The 17,002-nt window shown below is 36.0% G+C and overlaps 1 protein-coding gene across 1 annotated transcript in view; it reads left to right on the forward strand.

Moving 5' to 3' along the window:
- Positions 1–17,002, forward strand: part of necab1 (N-terminal EF-hand calcium binding protein 1) — a 129,116-nt gene that overhangs the window by 34,672 nt on the left and 77,442 nt on the right. The window contains exons 4-5 of the mRNA XM_048596147.1: positions 7,678–7,703; positions 15,771–15,868. Of these exons, the coding sequence (XP_048452104.1) occupies positions 7,678–7,703; positions 15,771–15,868 (124 nt within the window). The remainder of the gene's footprint in view (positions 1–7,677; positions 7,704–15,770; positions 15,869–17,002) is intronic.

Raw genomic sequence — 17,002 nt, forward strand, 5'->3', positions numbered from 1 at the left:
ACTTTTAAACTGAAATCTTTACACAGATGTAATCTATTTCTAACTTTTCTGAATTAATTCCTTGCTCCAAAAGAACTGTTTCAATTATCCAGAACCAAAAACTGAAGCCAAAAGCTCTCAATAATATGGGTGTTTCCCATAAGCAAAAAAAAATCCATCCCTTAACCTTCTAACTGAAAACAACCTGATGCTCTTCAGTGTTGACTCTGTCCACTTGTAAAACTCTCCCAATGCAAAGAAATTCCCATTGGCACTCAAGGAATGATCTCTCTCATAATGGCTTCAACAAATAACCATGGCACCAGAAATGCCAACAAGTTAATCATTATACAACCTAATACACACAGACCACTTGCTGCTAGCTCAAAATCTAAACTCTAACATGAATGATATTAAAATATCCAAAAATTCACTCATTTTACACAACAGTAAAAATCCATTCACCTTGTTTCTACAAGAGCCAATGTTCTTATTATTAAAGTACTTTTAATAATCCTATTTATTTTCTTAACTTCTCAACTTAAAATATATTTGCCATTTTAATCCATCAGAAATATTACAAAATCAGTTACACCAGAATATGCATCAGGCAGATTATCATGTGAAGTATTGTTAATAATGACCAGCTTCGTACATTTTGGATTCCTTAAAGATGGGAACTTATGGGAACTTAAGTACATAATTAAACCAATTTAATTGTCTCACTACCTTTTTTTGCTTTAAAACATTCTCCATTTCAGGGAGTATTATGAAGGTGCTTACATTATTATTAATTCTTGAGGACTTATGTTGAAAGGATTGTGATAATTGGCTCATTTGAAACACTGGGGAGTTACGCACTTGCTTTTCTTAAAAGGATATTGTCGGCACTTTTTAAAAAAAGCAGTTACTGGATGTTACATATTTTGAGTGAACTTCTTGGGCTTGCTCACTGAAAGGTTGGCTGCAAAATACTGTGGGATACCCTGTTATGAAAGTTCCTATGAAAATGGGCTGTGGTGGTTCCTCAATATGTGCTTTTTATTCCTCCTCCTATTCCAGTTCTTTTGCTTCAATAATGGAAAGTTTTTATCTTTGCAGCATTCTATGGTTTGAATGATTTTCGACGTGGGCAAAAACAATATTTTTTTCTTTAGAGTTGCATTTCATTACAATTGATCTCAGACACTGAGTTAAGGGGAATGACAAGAGAAAGATGGTAGGTTCCTTATGAATATTAAGGTGCAATATTCAACTTTGATGGAAGCAAAAGTAGGCATTAGCGAATCAGTCACTTGTTTTGCTTTTCCATTGAAGCTAGCAGCACAGTACATCTCCTATCTGGTCATAAATGATTAAACCAGTTTCATGTAGACAGAGAGAAATAGAGCTTATGACATTCTATTGAATTTTTTCTTTTTGAAACAAAAGTAGAATGGCAAAGGTACTTTGATGGATTTAATGTCTACCTCACAGTTTAAACATCAAACAATTTAGTCAGCATCTCACAGACACCACGTAGCAATAAATGAAAACATTCCCTTTCAGGAAGAAACAGAAATAGGTCTGAGTGTGTAATGTTCCAAATTTAGAATGTGAACGTTACTACAGCCTGAATAGTACAGCTATTAAATAATTCATTGTTGTCTCAATCAGATCACAAAACCATAGCATATTATTGCACAGAAACAAATGATTCAAGTCAGCAGCAAAGCTTTTCCCTGCATAAATCTCCTAGTATCCAAACCGTGTAGAAACATAGAAGATTACAATACAGCACAAAGGCAGATAATTCAGACTATTAAATATTAAAACGTTTCCAGTAATTGCCTTTGACAAGAAGGAGTTAATGAAAACCATCAACATTTTAATATTTAGCTCTGCTTCAGCAGGTGCTGAATTTGCTAAAAGCCCAAAACATTGAAATTGTTTTTGTAAATTGCAAATTTTAACATCAACATGTGTTAACACGATGCTTAAGTGAAGGAAAACAGTTTTAATTAGATTGTGTTTGATTAATCCTCAGTTCCTCAGCTTGCTAAAATGTTGCATTAGTCAGTTAGCTCAGAATAAGTTGCACAGGCACACGTCAGAAAAAAGAGGCAGACTTACAACATAATATAGCATTAGTGGTGTTTTGCTGTCTGTGGGAGTCATCAAAATGATTTGTGAAACACTAGAAGTGAGACGTGAAGCTAAACTGCAGAATTCAAGTATAAATGTGTGTAAGCCAAATGATATTCTGAGTTCATAATGGCCTCCTAACCTCATAGAAAATAGGGAATAAAAACAGTCAACAATGTATTTGAAAGATGAAAATGGCTCCTCTCTATCTGAAATTATCATTAATTTGTGATTGATCTTGCAGGGACAATGAATCAGTAACAATTTTTATTCAGATCACAAGGTTTCAGAGAAAAGCAGTATAAATCTTATTTTGGTCCTGTAGGCTTTCTATGCGTTATGTGTTGCTGATGATGCCAATGCTATCACCCATTGCTTCAATGTCTTTGTTATGGAGGTTGCAGAAGGAATTTAAGCATTAACTGAAGTCCAACAAACAATTAAAGGAAACGTCAATTGTTAATTATATTTTCTTTGTTATGTCATCTACAAATAATGTTCTAATTCCAGCTCATGATAAGAACATAATTTTTTCCTTCATAAAATTACATCGTCATCAGATTGAATCCATTAATTGCTTGCATGTTTATTGACAGTTGTCCCAGCAACACACTAGTGATAGTGAATGCCTTATTGGTAGTCAGCAGTCTTCATTTCAAGGATTTCAACCAGTGAGAAGTTTGAGAGATCAGTGAATTGTTAGAATTAATAATTCAGTTTGGCATCAGTACACAAGAATAAATAAATTACTTGACACATGAAATTAAAATAAATATAGTCAAACCAGGCTGAATAATTTACATTCTTCAAACCCACCTTTCTACCTTTTAATAAAAAATATCTTCTTTTGCTACTATCTGTCATGAGCTGCATATTTAATTCTGGAGAAAATAATACCTATTTGGGTCTTAGATGTGTGACTTGAGGTCACTAAAGTCCTGGAGAATTGAAGAAGCCTCTGCTGATATCTTGTGACAGCATTGTGTACTCCCAGCCAAGGCATATTGCAGCACTGCTTCACACTATTAAGTAGATTGGTGCATTAAGTGACAGCTTTATTTTCGGTGAAGTTGTCCTGGTTTTTCTTGAATTGGATAATGGAATGGGACACAGCTTTGTGGCACGTGAACCAACATCATTCACTGCCTTTAATATTTTTCCCTTTTCGCTCTCAGCTGATAATAATTGGAATTGATCTTCTTCAGCATTCATTCTTACTTTTCAAAAAGGTTATTAGCCTTGGCACATAGTGGCACATAATACTCTTTGAATCATCCACCTAGCAATATAAGTAGCAATCACACTTCCTCACTTTAAAGTTAAGAAACGATATACATCTTAGTTGGAAATTTGAATTAATTTTGATGGGGTTGCAGTATCAGGAAGAATAGTATAGAAATCAGCTTTCCTTTGAAAAAACATAGATGTTCCAGAATTTTGGAAGTGCATTATGTTATGCATTGAGGCTCAAATTTGGAGCAGCACCTGTTTCCACATGGTTTCCGACCAGCTTTGACAAATTCCAGACCACTCCACTCTATCAATGACTTCATCGTTGCAGTCTAGATATTCGACTCTCACATAATCAAAACAGAAAGTATTAAAGAGACTCAGCAGGTCTGACAGCACCTGTGGAGAGAAAAACAGAGTTAACATGATGAGCCCAATTTGACTTCTTCATCTCTGAAGAGTTTCTTGTCTTGTTTGAGATTTTCTGACTAATGGAAGCATTCTCTCAACAACTATTGTTTCAAGTCCCTTCAAAATCTTGAATGTTTCAATGATATTGTTCTAAACTGCAGAGAATATAGATCCAATTTGATCAGTCTTTCATTATAGGGCAACTCTCTTATCCCAGAGTCTAATTTCTCGAACATTTACTGTACTGCCTCCTTTCTGAAATATGGAGACCAAAACTGTACACAGTACTCCACTTGTGGTCTCACTAAAGCTGGGTTCAGTTGTAACAAGACTTCTTCATTCCTGTAGTCCAATCCATTTGCAGGAAAGGCTAACATGCCATTTATCTTTCTAATTGCTTCCTGTGCCTCAAGTAAACTTTTTGCAGTCACTACAGAAGTATACCTAAGTCTCTTTGAACATCAGTGATGAGAGGTTTACACCTCTAAAAAAATTCTACCTTTCTATTTTTGTGACAAAAGTGAATAACTTCATACTTTCACTTCCCTACTTTATAATCCATTTGCCATCTTATTGCCCACCAACCAAACCTGCCTGTATCTCTTTGCAGCCTCTTTGTGTCCTTCCCACAGCTCACCGTTCTACCGGCTTTGCATCATCAGCAAATTATATGTATCAGCAAATACATGCATTAATTTCTGTCTTTTAGCTAAGTCCTTTTGTAGATTGTATATAGCTGAGGCTACAGCTTTGGTTTTTGACATTCCACTATGCAATGTGCGTCAACTTGAAAATGCCTTGTTTCTTCCCGTGCCCTTCTTCGTGTCTATTGACGAGTCCTCTGTCTGTGCATTTATATTACTCCCAACTCCACAAGCCCTTATCTTGTCTATTAGACTTTCACATGGCACCTCATCAAATGTCTTTTGGAAACCTAGGCATATTATATTGGCTGATCTCCCTGTATTTATTTACTAGTTATGTACTCAGAAAACTCAAAAAGTTTGTTGAACAGGATTTATCTTTAGTAAAGCCATTTTGATTTCTTCTAATCATACTAAGTTTATCGAAACACATTGTTAAGTCTTCCTAATAATAGATTCCAATACTTTCCCAACATTTAATGTTAGGTTATCTGGCCTGAAGTTCCCTGTTATCTCTCACCCTCCTTTCTTGAAAAACAGTATGATATTTATCAACTTCCATACTGATGGGACTGTTTCCAAATCTAAGACTTTTTGGAAAATTATAGCTAGCACGTCCAACATCTCTGCAACTATCCTTTTGTAGGGTGAAAGAAATCAGGGCCCAGGAATTTGTTAGATTTTAGACAATACATTCTCCAATACTTTCTTTCCTATTGGTATTAATTTTGTTATTCTTTTTAGTTATTGGTTGCCACCTATTTCTGGAATTTTTGTGCTGACACAAAATATTTGTTCAGGACCTCTGCCATTTCCCCATTCACCACAATAATTTCCCCTGTTTCTGCTTCTAAGGGACCAACATTTGCTTCAGCTACTCTCTTCATTTTTATATGCATATAAAAGCTTTTAATCTAATAATCCATAACATCCTGAGTCAGACTTGGATGAGTCTTTCTTGCTGAGTTTTTGTTCTCCAATAGAATATAATTTTGATGAACACTGAATTTTTTAACATAAAGGCTAATATTCATTTACAGCCATATCTTTTAGCTATTTACCCAATTAACCTTAGTCAGTTCTCTCCTCATACCTACATAATTGGCGTTGCTTAAATTTAAAATTCTTGTTTATGTTTGGAGAATTTTACTCTTAACATGAAAATGAATTATAATGTGATCACTGTTTCCCAGAAGATCTTTTACTATGACATTACTAATTAATCTGGCTTCATTACACCATGCTGAATCTAAGGTAGCTTTATCCCTTGTCAGTTCCACAATGTATGTGCCAAGAGAATGTCATGTAAACATTCTACAAACACATCTTATGGAGCATTCTCACCAATTTGATGGTCCTGGTCTGTATGAAGATAAACATCCTCCACAATTATCACATTACCTTTATTAAAAGCTCCAAAAATATACTGCTCTGACTCCTGCAATGAGGGCCCAAAAGTACTCCCAATAGTATTTTCTGACTTTCACTTTTCATAATTTCTACCTATGTTAATTATACATTCATGATCTTTTGAGTCAAGATCCTATCTAACTCAGTGCCTTATGTTATCCTTTACAATCAGTGCTACACTTCCTCCTGTGCCATTCTGTCTATCTCCTGGAAATATTCTCTGTCTTGGAATATTTATTTTCCACCCTTGATATCCTTATAACCAAGTCTCTGTAATTGTGATTACATCTAAAATATCCTATTTATGCCACTATTTCATCTACCTTATTGTAGATGTTTCATGCATTCAAATAAAGAATCTGTCGTTTAATTTTTCGCTTCTGTTTCCTGTAATAACCTCAAAGACTGACGCACAAATTTTGCTAAACTGTTTGACACCTCCTGTCGCAGTCTGCTTATCTTTTCATAAATTGCGATATTATTCTGATGCTTTCAGCTTTTGCTTTGTATTTTGTATTTCTAAATCTCATTTCACCTGAATCTGTCTGCCCCACACCCACCCCTCTGCCCAACCTCAACATAGAGAGAACTGCAATGAACCCACTCCTACAGCACAAGCAGAAAATCTGCAAAAAGTGGCAGAAGAAAATCAAAGATGCCAGGATATTCATTTTCAGAACTTAGATTGGCTAGTATCTTTAAAAAGGTAAAATTTGGGAACTTAGTAGAGGGAGAGATGCCCATTATTGTGGTATGTCTTTTCAAATGGAGTAAACACAGGTTTTTGGCTACTATCCTATTAACTACCACTAACCCTGTCCTGGTGGTCCTTCAGGCTAATGGTTCCAGAGGAGTGAAATAGGGAAATAAGCCAGTCCCTGTTACCTTGCTATTGTGTAGATTGAGCAGAATGATAAAAAACAAAGTTTCCCTCAAGATCAAGAACAGGAACATGTAAATGAAGACGTAGGTGCACCAAGTGCACATTTATTGCCTATACCATCCAATTTTGAATGGAATTGCAGGTGAAGACCTAGTGAACAATGTCACACTGCTTCTATAATCTACTGTATTCCTTCCTGGTTTATTCTTATCACCATCAATCATTGTCGCTCTCATTACTGTTTTTGACAATCAATTATTCAATGATCAAGTGGGCAACTGTGAAGCAATGGTGTGGCATTTAAGCAGAAAACATTCAAATTTAATGTCTCCATGTTCTTGTAAAATTTTCCCATTGTAGAAAACTGCAGCAACGCAGCATGATTTTAATAGAGGTATGTGTCACAAGAGACTGCGTCTTGAGTATGGAACATTTTATTTTGGAAAATTAAGTTTACAGGCTTCATCATACAGCTGACATGACCATACAACAGTTTAATGAACCAATAAATTTGTTCAGCTTTAACTGAATGAATCATAATATATCTTAATAAATCATCCACCACATTCATAAGCAATTTTTCAAAACAACTGATTTAATACTTTTGAGATCATCTTCACCATTTTCACCCTGCATATTTATTTCTCATTTGGCTAAAATTATCTAATTTTACCATGCCATCTAAAATAATTGATATATTCTAATATTATTTGCAATTATATTGAAAAAGTGCCAGTAGAACTCCAATTGTAAAATAATTTTTAAATTAGAATGTCACTGAATTAATACAATCTAATTTATTAACATATTTAAAGATACACTCTCGGGGGGCTTTTTGAATCGAAATATGGCAATACTTCATGAGATGCAGTGCCATATCATAAATATTTGATAATTCTTTTCAGCATCAAAGACGACCTATGTAGGAAAAATGTATAAAGCAGCATGGTCAGCAATATCACTTAAAAAAGTCTTTTTTTTTTACTTCCATTTTAGCAATCTCAACATTGAAGAAATATGTGGTAAGTGCTATAATTTCACCATTTGCTGTGCTCAATAAAGCAGCAAGTAAAATTCAGAAAAAGAAAAGATCTCTAAGACAATGTATCTGTTCTTTTTATAATGTGTAACATTAAATGTTTCATTCCCCACTTAACAATATGATCATTTAAAATATGTTTTTCTAAACTAAAACTTGGAACTAAATCTAAAATCAAACTATTCTACCTTCATGGAGTTGTTTATGTGTTGTAATTTCTTTGGAAAAGCTCTTGACAACTGGATGTAAATGAGGGGATACAGTAATGTAATATTTATGTGTGTGTTCCAGTGGATTAACATGTCCTCTGTTTTGTCAGTCCATAAGTGATGTTTTTCTATTTGTCAGGTTTCTGATCATAATTTCACAACACTATGTAGCCCAACTAATTATTTGATTCATACTGATGCCTGTGGAGCTTATACATTAATTTAAATGAGAAACGCAATTTTCTCTCCATGCCAATTCTCAGCATTAGCTTAAAAAGCTTGAATAGTTTGCAGAAAAGCCTAGCTTTGAACATGTCTTTGGTAATGTTCTTTACTCTGTTCTACCATAACGTGACTCCTATGAATGAGTTTGGCATTATTCACTGCTTTGAGGAAAAAGTAAGTGTTAGCCTTGGTTCAGTGGCAATACTCACATTAGATGCCTGTGAGTTCAAAGACATGGACCAAAGTATCTAGGCTCACACATTATTGTAGTGGTGGGTTGAACCATTGAAAATACTGCATAAAATATTGAATATCTCTTGAAATTAGACATATATATCAAAATGCATGAATAACTTACATCTGCTTCCTTCTGATGCAGGCAGTAGGCAAACTCCATGTCCATATGCTCAATCTACAATTTACTATCAGCCCTGACAACATTTACTTAATCAATCGACATTCAATCTGCTACCAGTGTGAATTATATCATTTTAATTTATTCATACAGACATTAAAATTAGTTAATCTGGTGGAAACCAGGCAGGCCAATGCTGGACATCTGTTTTACAATGTGCCTTATTTAATGATCTGATGAAGTAAACACAGTGCAAAATGGAATAGTTCAAACCCACTCATCTCGCAATGTATATTACATTAAAAAGACACCCTTCAGACTGAAGAGGGAATCCTAAGAATCACATTTATTTGTTAGGAGCCAATGTCATTCCAGCTGAACTAAACACAAAAGTTTATGTAAGGATTGAAACGTTTGTGGGGTTCATCAATTCTCCAGTGTCAAAGAGAGCAGTGCTCCGAGTACTGTCCTCTGGGACCTCTGGGAAACACGTCCAGTCTCAAAAACAGTAATCACTCTGTGTTTCTTTTTTATTCATTTTTATATTCATACTGTGACTCTCTCTTATTCCCTTGGCTTTAATATTACTGACAGGTCTAATACTTGTAGCCCATCAGCTATATGAAAGGGGCAATAATTAACATTCATGCAAATTTAATTTGTTTGTGGGCTATGCTTTTATTAATGTTTCATGAAAATTAATACACAGACCATTATTAATGACTACAACACTTTCTGTGGATATCATATTTTCCACATTTTCAACTGAGCCAATTAGAAAAGAAAACTAGCAGCAATGGAACCACATAGGACCCAGTCAACATAAGCATGTTTGAACAAACTTGGTATGTGGCAAGCAGTTCAACAAACGACTGAACAAAATTATTATATAGAAGTCTTTAAATTATGAGTAAGTTCTAATCGTATTTATTTACTTGGTTCCTTTGGTGCATACGAAATGTCCAGATGCAATTCTAATCAACCCCAGAACAGAAGCCTTAGGGTGAATAAAGTTATAGTAACGTAAGAGTTAATGTTGAAGTTGCATTAGCTCCATTAATTCTGATGATATTACATGCAGTCTTTGGGTAGAGACAAGGAAATCTATATTAACCTCTGTAGAGAGCAAATATATTTTAAATAGCCCAGACAGTCCTTAGCACTGTAAACTGTATTTATTATTAATTATTATTATACAATAAGCCACTTTCAGAAGTAAGATAAACTCCTTTTGTATTCATTCATTGGATGTGGGCACCACTGGCTGGGTCTGCATTTATTACCCATTCTTAGATGTCCTTGAGATGCCGGTGGTGAGCTGCCTTCTTGAACCAATGCTGCCCATTTAGCTTTGGGAGGGAGGCACAAGATTTTGACTCAATAACGCTGAAGGAATTGTGATATGTTTTCAAGTCAGGATGGTGAGTGGTTTGGAGGGGGGGCTTATGAATGGTGGTTTTCCCATGTATCTGTTGCCCTTTCCTTCTAGATGATAGTGGTGGTGAGTTTGGAAGGTACTGTCTAAGGATTGTCTTTTATTTAGGCTCATCAGTGATCTATCATCTACTACTAATAGTTAGATAGACAAAGTAGGATTGGTGGCAGTGAATTACCTCAATCACCCGAGACCAGTATCACGGACAGGCAGTGTTGGCAAAGACCTTAAGGTAGCGGCTGTGCAGATTAAGATTCCCATGACCCTCACCATGTAGAGAAAATTTCACAAAAACCAGAATAAGGAATTTTGAAGAAAAAAAATGAATTTACCAATTTAAGAGCATTACTGCTTTTAGAAGATACAACAGTCAAACAACAACTGGGAAGTGATTACCGACAGAGTGTGAAAGACAAACCTTCATAAACAAGTGATTAGAGGTGCATGGAGAAAAATATGGGCAACAAAAAGACAGAAGTAAAGTCTGCCTCCAAGCAGAAATAGAAGGCTTATGGAGTAAATTTTGGAATTCCAAAGAAAGGAGATAACATTACAAAAATAATCCCAAGACAAGAAAGGTAATGGAATGAGAAGTTCTGACTTTAATATCCACAGTAATTTGTTTTTGCTGCACATAAATATGATTGATTCTGAACAGAAGTGACACAGAAAACAATTTTGTTGTCAAGAATGTGCTCCATAACCACCTTAAGGGCAACAAGATATGTAATATAACAATGGCCATGTCTGTCTTGTGAATGAATGAAAACAAGATAGTAGCAGTGAGGAGAGACAAGATCTGACAAACGTTCATCAACTTCAAACAATTTCTTTGTTACTTTTTGAACAGCGATGTCATTCCGCATGCCTCCTGCATTGCAAAATTTTCTGAGGTTTATTCATCTCAGGTTTTCAGCACCTGCAACATTTTGCTTCTGTTTTCACCTAAATAATCCAGCATGCTGTTAATGCCACTCATACTTCCAGAGGCAGCTTGTCTGACTGCTGTGTTGAATTTCAGGCTGCCTACCTTGATGTGAGAATAGTGTGAAGGGATCTAATCATAGCTGACAGTTTCTGCTGGGAGCACTTGTGTCCTTCCGAATGAATTAAAAACAAATCAAAAAAAAAAATTGGGCAATGACAAATGTTTGCAATTGTAACTCAGATTAGGCTCAGCAGAGTTTGACTGTACTTTTCAAGAGGGATGTATATACATAGTTACGTGGCCTAACATCCTGTTTTGACAACTGCCAGGGTCATTCCAAAATACTCCAAGCGAATTATGGCTGGGTATCTCTGAAGCATTCTTGGTTGGAAGGCTTTGGTCCCTGAAATCTTATGCTGATTCATTCTTTAGGTATAAAAATTTTGGAATTCACATTTTAAATATTTTCTGGAAAGCTACATCATCATTTCAAGCACTATTTCATTGGCTCTGAGACATTAAAGAAAAACCCGATGATCATGAAAAGCATGATTTAAATGCATTTCTTTGTTTCTTTATTCTTGCACTTTGGAGCTGTCCTTGAAGACAGATGGTTGGAGAGAATGCTATAACACAATAGAGTGATGACTTCTGGTCCCATTGTTATTGAAGGATAGTGAATTTGCTTTGACAGTTCGTGTTTATATTTTTCTTATGTATATCCAGTATTTTCCTTTCCACTTAGAATTTTATGAACACATCTCGGAAACTTACCTTGCCACTTCTTTTTCTGCTGTTTCCATTGGAATGTCCCTTCACCACCAACAGTGCAACTACCCCTCCCACAAGTGTCATAATTCCACTTGTCACTTTTCTTCTACCTTCTATCCATGAGAATAACAATTGGTCCTAAATTATGCTAAATTATGTGTGGTTGTTTTTATACTCCCTATATCACATGGCCAGTATTTCAAAGTATGTCATTGACTGTAAATTGCTTTGGGACATCTAGAAGTTGTGAATGACTCTATTGTCTAAACAACTGGTCAGAAACCCTAAGTACTTATGTACATATTGAATTTTTAATTACGGTTTTTTTAAAATAGAACATAAAACCAGAAGATGGTTCTGAATGTAAAGTCAGTGACTGTCTGAAGATGGCTGGAATTTCACATTCAAAGGGGTTGAGGGAAGCTAAATTTAAAAAAAAAACTTCAGAGGGAGGCAAATCTAAACAAGCAGGACTGTGACTGTGACAACAAGATAACAAAGGACTAACTACCGCATTCCCCCTTTCAGCAGAAAGTCATTTCCAATGGATTATGTTATAAACTGCAGGCATTTTTTGTATTCCCCTTTCAAGAGTAGGGGTTATAAAGCAAATTTAGTTCTGGTTTGGGTGTGCTAATGGGTGAAGATGTGTGTGCTGTAAGATTCACAGCTGAGAAAACCACTTGTCATTCCTGCATAGCAGATAAAAAAAAGGGTGTCTCTGCTGAAACCAGGAAGCAAGTGATACTATAATTGAAAAGAAACAGGATAAAAGCATTCCAGCTGACCTACAAAGCCAAGTATCTCAAAATCAACTGAGATTTTGAACAACACTTTCCTCTCCTGATAAAACAGAATCATGGTATATGTTGCATAATATAATGATTCTGAAAATGTTAATGTTGGAGACTGCATTAATCCCCACCCAATCTGATGGCATCATAAGGACATGGTGAAGAACAGGCAGAGCATCCTAGGATATTGTAGGGTGATTACCTATATTCATAGGTCTCCCAATATTCTTAGTGAAAATGACTAACTTACTATATAACCTATACCTGATTGCTCTCATGCAAGAAATTTTGACTTATTTAAGACAAGAACCTCTTCTCACTAAAACTTACTACAGTGTTTGTTCTACCACTGTAAATGAATAGGCCAAAGGCACAGTCAAGAAAAGAGGTCAACTATTCCAAAAACAAAAATTGCTGAAAAGTTGGTATTGGTTGGCATCACAGCACATACTGCATGGTAGTATTAGTGGGTATCATTGCATAATATCACAAGGTAACAATGGTAAGAATTCCAGTGGACACATGGGCAATAATAAATAATTTAAAAAATTTAAAGACTGTATGGCTTTAAGAACTATTCTCACAATGCCAGCTGCTGATCTGTCAAACAATCTCGCAGAGAGATTGAAAAAGGAGAATAAGCACTAAACAGTAAAACCTTTTGTTTCAAACTTGGTAAGAGGAGCACAGAAGCAATTGTTAGCTAGAACCTAATCAGTCGTAATAGTTTGAGATTGTATTGGGAAGTGACATCTTGGTGTATAGAAGAAGGAATGTACTGGTGCTAATTAAAAGTGCAGTACTATACAGCAAAATCAAAAGCCTTTAAAACCCAAAAGCAGAAAAAAAAATCGTTAAACAAAAACAGAATAAGTAATCATATTTGGACGAATTCTAGAATTACGGGGTATAGTCTGAGAATTAGTACCAAAGTGTTCAGGTGAGATATTAGGAAGCACTTCTATAGACAGAGGGTGGTAGATGTTTGGAGCTCTCTTCCACAAATGGCAGTGGATGCTGGATCACGTGTTAATTTTACATCTGAGATAGATTTTTTTTTAAACAAAGTTATTAGAGATATGACCCAAAGGCAGGTATATGGGATAACAAGGTGTAGAGCTGGATGAACACAGCAGGCCAAGCAGCATCAGAGGAGCAGGAAAGCTGACATTTCGGGCCGAGACCCTTCTTCAGAAAAATCCAGGTATATGGTATATGGAGATATATGAAGTTAGGTAACAGATTAACTTTATCTCACTGAATGGTGGAACAGGGTCCAGGTGCTGTATAGCCTACTCTTGTTCTTGATGTTCCTATTATTGATTGAAAATGGATTGCATATGATTTCATGAGAGTCACCACAAAAGTGGCACAACCAACATCTACAGATTCAGGACATGGCAAGAAGAAATTGCTTAGTCCAGAAATCCAGGATACTACAAAAAATAAAATACCTGTTTCAGAAGAGCAGTTGTCTTCCAAGAAGGAAATTAAAGAGATGAAAGATCCCCCAGATGTTGTTATGTGCAACTACCTGTTTCTGCAGCAAAGACTTCCTCTGCAAAAGATTTCATGGGATTAAGGTTCTTTTAGATAATGTAATGGACTAACTATCTAGTTTTGCAGGGATGATACCCTCAGGAAAAGATATCCAAGAAGAAAGGAGCCCTCCAATATAGGGAGACTTTACATAAAATGTAGGGTAAAGAATATAATCAAGACCAACCTTCCCAAAGCCAAAAACACATCAAGTTTCCATGTCCAAAGAGAACACTTTCTGGAAGAATTGCAAAAACTGTAGACTGCCTGAAATTGTGAAGTTAGTGACTTGGGGAGATGGGCTAATGATAAGAATAATTGTATATGTGAATGAATGAATGTTAATTCTGATGTTAGATATGGTTAAAGTCAGTTTGGGGGTGATGTTGTAAACGCAAAAGGTTAATGTTGGAGTCTGTATTAAGCTCCACCCATTCTGATGATGTTGTAAGGAATTGGGTAAGGAAGAGACAAAACATCTTAAGAACATCCAGGCCAAGACTTAATGCTCGCATGTTGCAATAATGTTATTAACGTTACTGCTCTAACTTGCTAGTGTAATTTTGATTTGATTGCTACTGTGCAGTAAAGTATATCTTGCTTAAATCAAAAGCTTCTTTTTGGTAAGACTTACTAGTGATTTTCCTCTATCACTGTAAACCAAGTAGGGCCTTAGATCAACTCGCTATCTGGCGGGCTTTCTTGGACTAATGGTGGAGAGTCAATTGCCAATGAACACACAAATCAGAGAATTGTGGCTTATTTATACTCCATGGAAGCAATAGGCTGGTCAGTCTTTCTATACATTCTTATCACATTTTGTAGCAGTAGCATATAGTCAACACTAATGATTATGATGTTGTCACGAGACTGAAATAGTTCCCAATTTCATTGAGCAGAGGATTTAAAAAAGATATGGAACTCAGCATCTTAATTAATTTAACCCATTTAGTAAATGAAGAGGTTTCATTTCTAGCTGTTAATTTTTAAAAGATTATAAGAAATCCAACTGACAGCATGCTGCCCGCTCATTTCCTTTTCATAATTACGTAAATAATTCAAAGGAACATCAGAATAAGTTGAACTCTAGACATTTCCAATGCAGATACCTTCATAAAATGATTGAGCAGCCATGTATTTCTTGGTGAAAAGACCACTCTTGAGTCTGTGGGCTTCAAGTAAGAAAAGATTTTACTTGAACATATGCAAGAGATCAGTCTTGGTAGCCTGAGAGCCCAACTCAACTATACAAAGTTTGCAGCACATATTTATAGTTCTTAAGCCCCTGTTTCCCTGTAACATAGTTTCAGAATTCACCAGACATCTTGCAATACATGATGGGACCTTCTATACTGCACACAGCAAACACTTTTAACTTAACCAGAAACAGAAGTTGCAGGAAAAACTCAGCAGGTCTGGCAGCATTTGTGAAAAGAAATCAGAATTAATGTTTTGGGTCCAGTTCTGAGGCAGGTCACAGGATCTGAAATGTTAACTCTGATTTCTGTTCACGGATGCTGCCAGGACTGCTGAGCTTTTCCAGTAATTTCTGTTTTTAATTCTGATTTACAGCCTCCGGAGTTCTTTCTGTTTTTACTTGTAACTTAATATTGCCTTCCCCCAATGTGTCCCTACAATATGATTTATTTTGTGGTTGATGTGTTCTGCTTTCTCTGAAGTAATTTATAATGGAAACAGAACTGAGTAAAGTAACTCTTGTACATAGGTGAGGCCTGGAAGGATTGCAATAGTGTACTGCTTGTTGTCTAAATGAAAAAAATGTGTCTTTTTCAGAGTACTTTTCTCAACATTTAGGAGAGTATGAGAATGTACTGGCTGCACTGGAGGATTTGAATATTTCCATTTTAAAGGCAATGGACAAAACAAAGAAAGTAAGTACTGCTTCATAACATTTTAGAGTTTTAACAAAAGGATTTTATGATATAGGTAAAATAAAGCTGCATTTTTACGCTATATTTAGGCAGCATGACACCGTAATAATAGAATTGAAGATCATTTGGAATATTAATTATATTGTACATAGCATCATAACAGTGATCAACAAGGGAAAAAATTCGGGGACAAATTCAACATGGATCTGATTTCCTCTTAGCAAATAGTATCAATTTATGGAATTGCTAGTTGGAAAAGTCAGGCAAGGAAGTCTGATTTGTAAAGCTTCCATGTCCTGACGGGTTAACATTGACAAGTAACCGAACTGAACAGCCATTTAATACTGCGCCTTCAAGACCAGGTCTGATGCTGGGATTCTGTAGTGACTTCTGACTCCTCAAAGCCTGCTCATAAGACACAAATGAAAGGTATGAATGGAACATTTTTCACTTGCCTAGATGTGTGCAGCTAACTTAGCACTCAAGAAACATGTTACCATTCGGGATAAAGCAGCCTGCTTAATTGACAACAGTCCAACGCCTTCAACAAATACTCCCTCCACCACCAACACACATTGTGGACCATTGACTTGTCAAGTCTCCTCTGATAGCACCTTCCAAATCTATCACAAGTACCTTCCAAATGAACAAGGACAGAAGTTCCTTGGGAGCACCACCACCTGCAATTCCCACACAGCATTTACCTTGGAAATACAATGTCTCAAGATTTTTCAGATGGCAGGTTTTTCTTTCTCACCATCTGAAGCATTAGAAGAGTGTGGATGTTCAATGATTACTGCATTCCCAAGACCATTTGGTTGCTGGGAGTTAAGACTTCCGCCTCACACTTTGAGGAGGTGTCTTCAAAGGTCAGTTGACCAATCAGATTGGCCAGTTGCTCTGTAGTGTCAGCAGCAGCAGTGGTCAGAACTGCTCTATGAACAATTCTCCGGCATCGGTTGGGCTCACGTGCAAAATGTGTAGCTAAATTAGCTAATTGCCCTCCCAAGAGAAGATTGGCAAATGTGATAACCTTATTCAAGAAAGAGTACAAGGGTAATGCTATGGTCACTGTTCCTGAGGGCACCTGTTACTCAATGCCTTTGGTTAACAAATATGTTTTAATCTCAGGTT

The sequence above is a fragment of the Rhincodon typus genome, chromosome 4 (genome assembly GCF_021869965.1).
Source record: "Rhincodon typus isolate 14 chromosome 4, sRhiTyp1.1, whole genome shotgun sequence".
NCBI lineage: Eukaryota > Metazoa > Chordata > Chondrichthyes > Orectolobiformes > Rhincodontidae > Rhincodon > Rhincodon typus.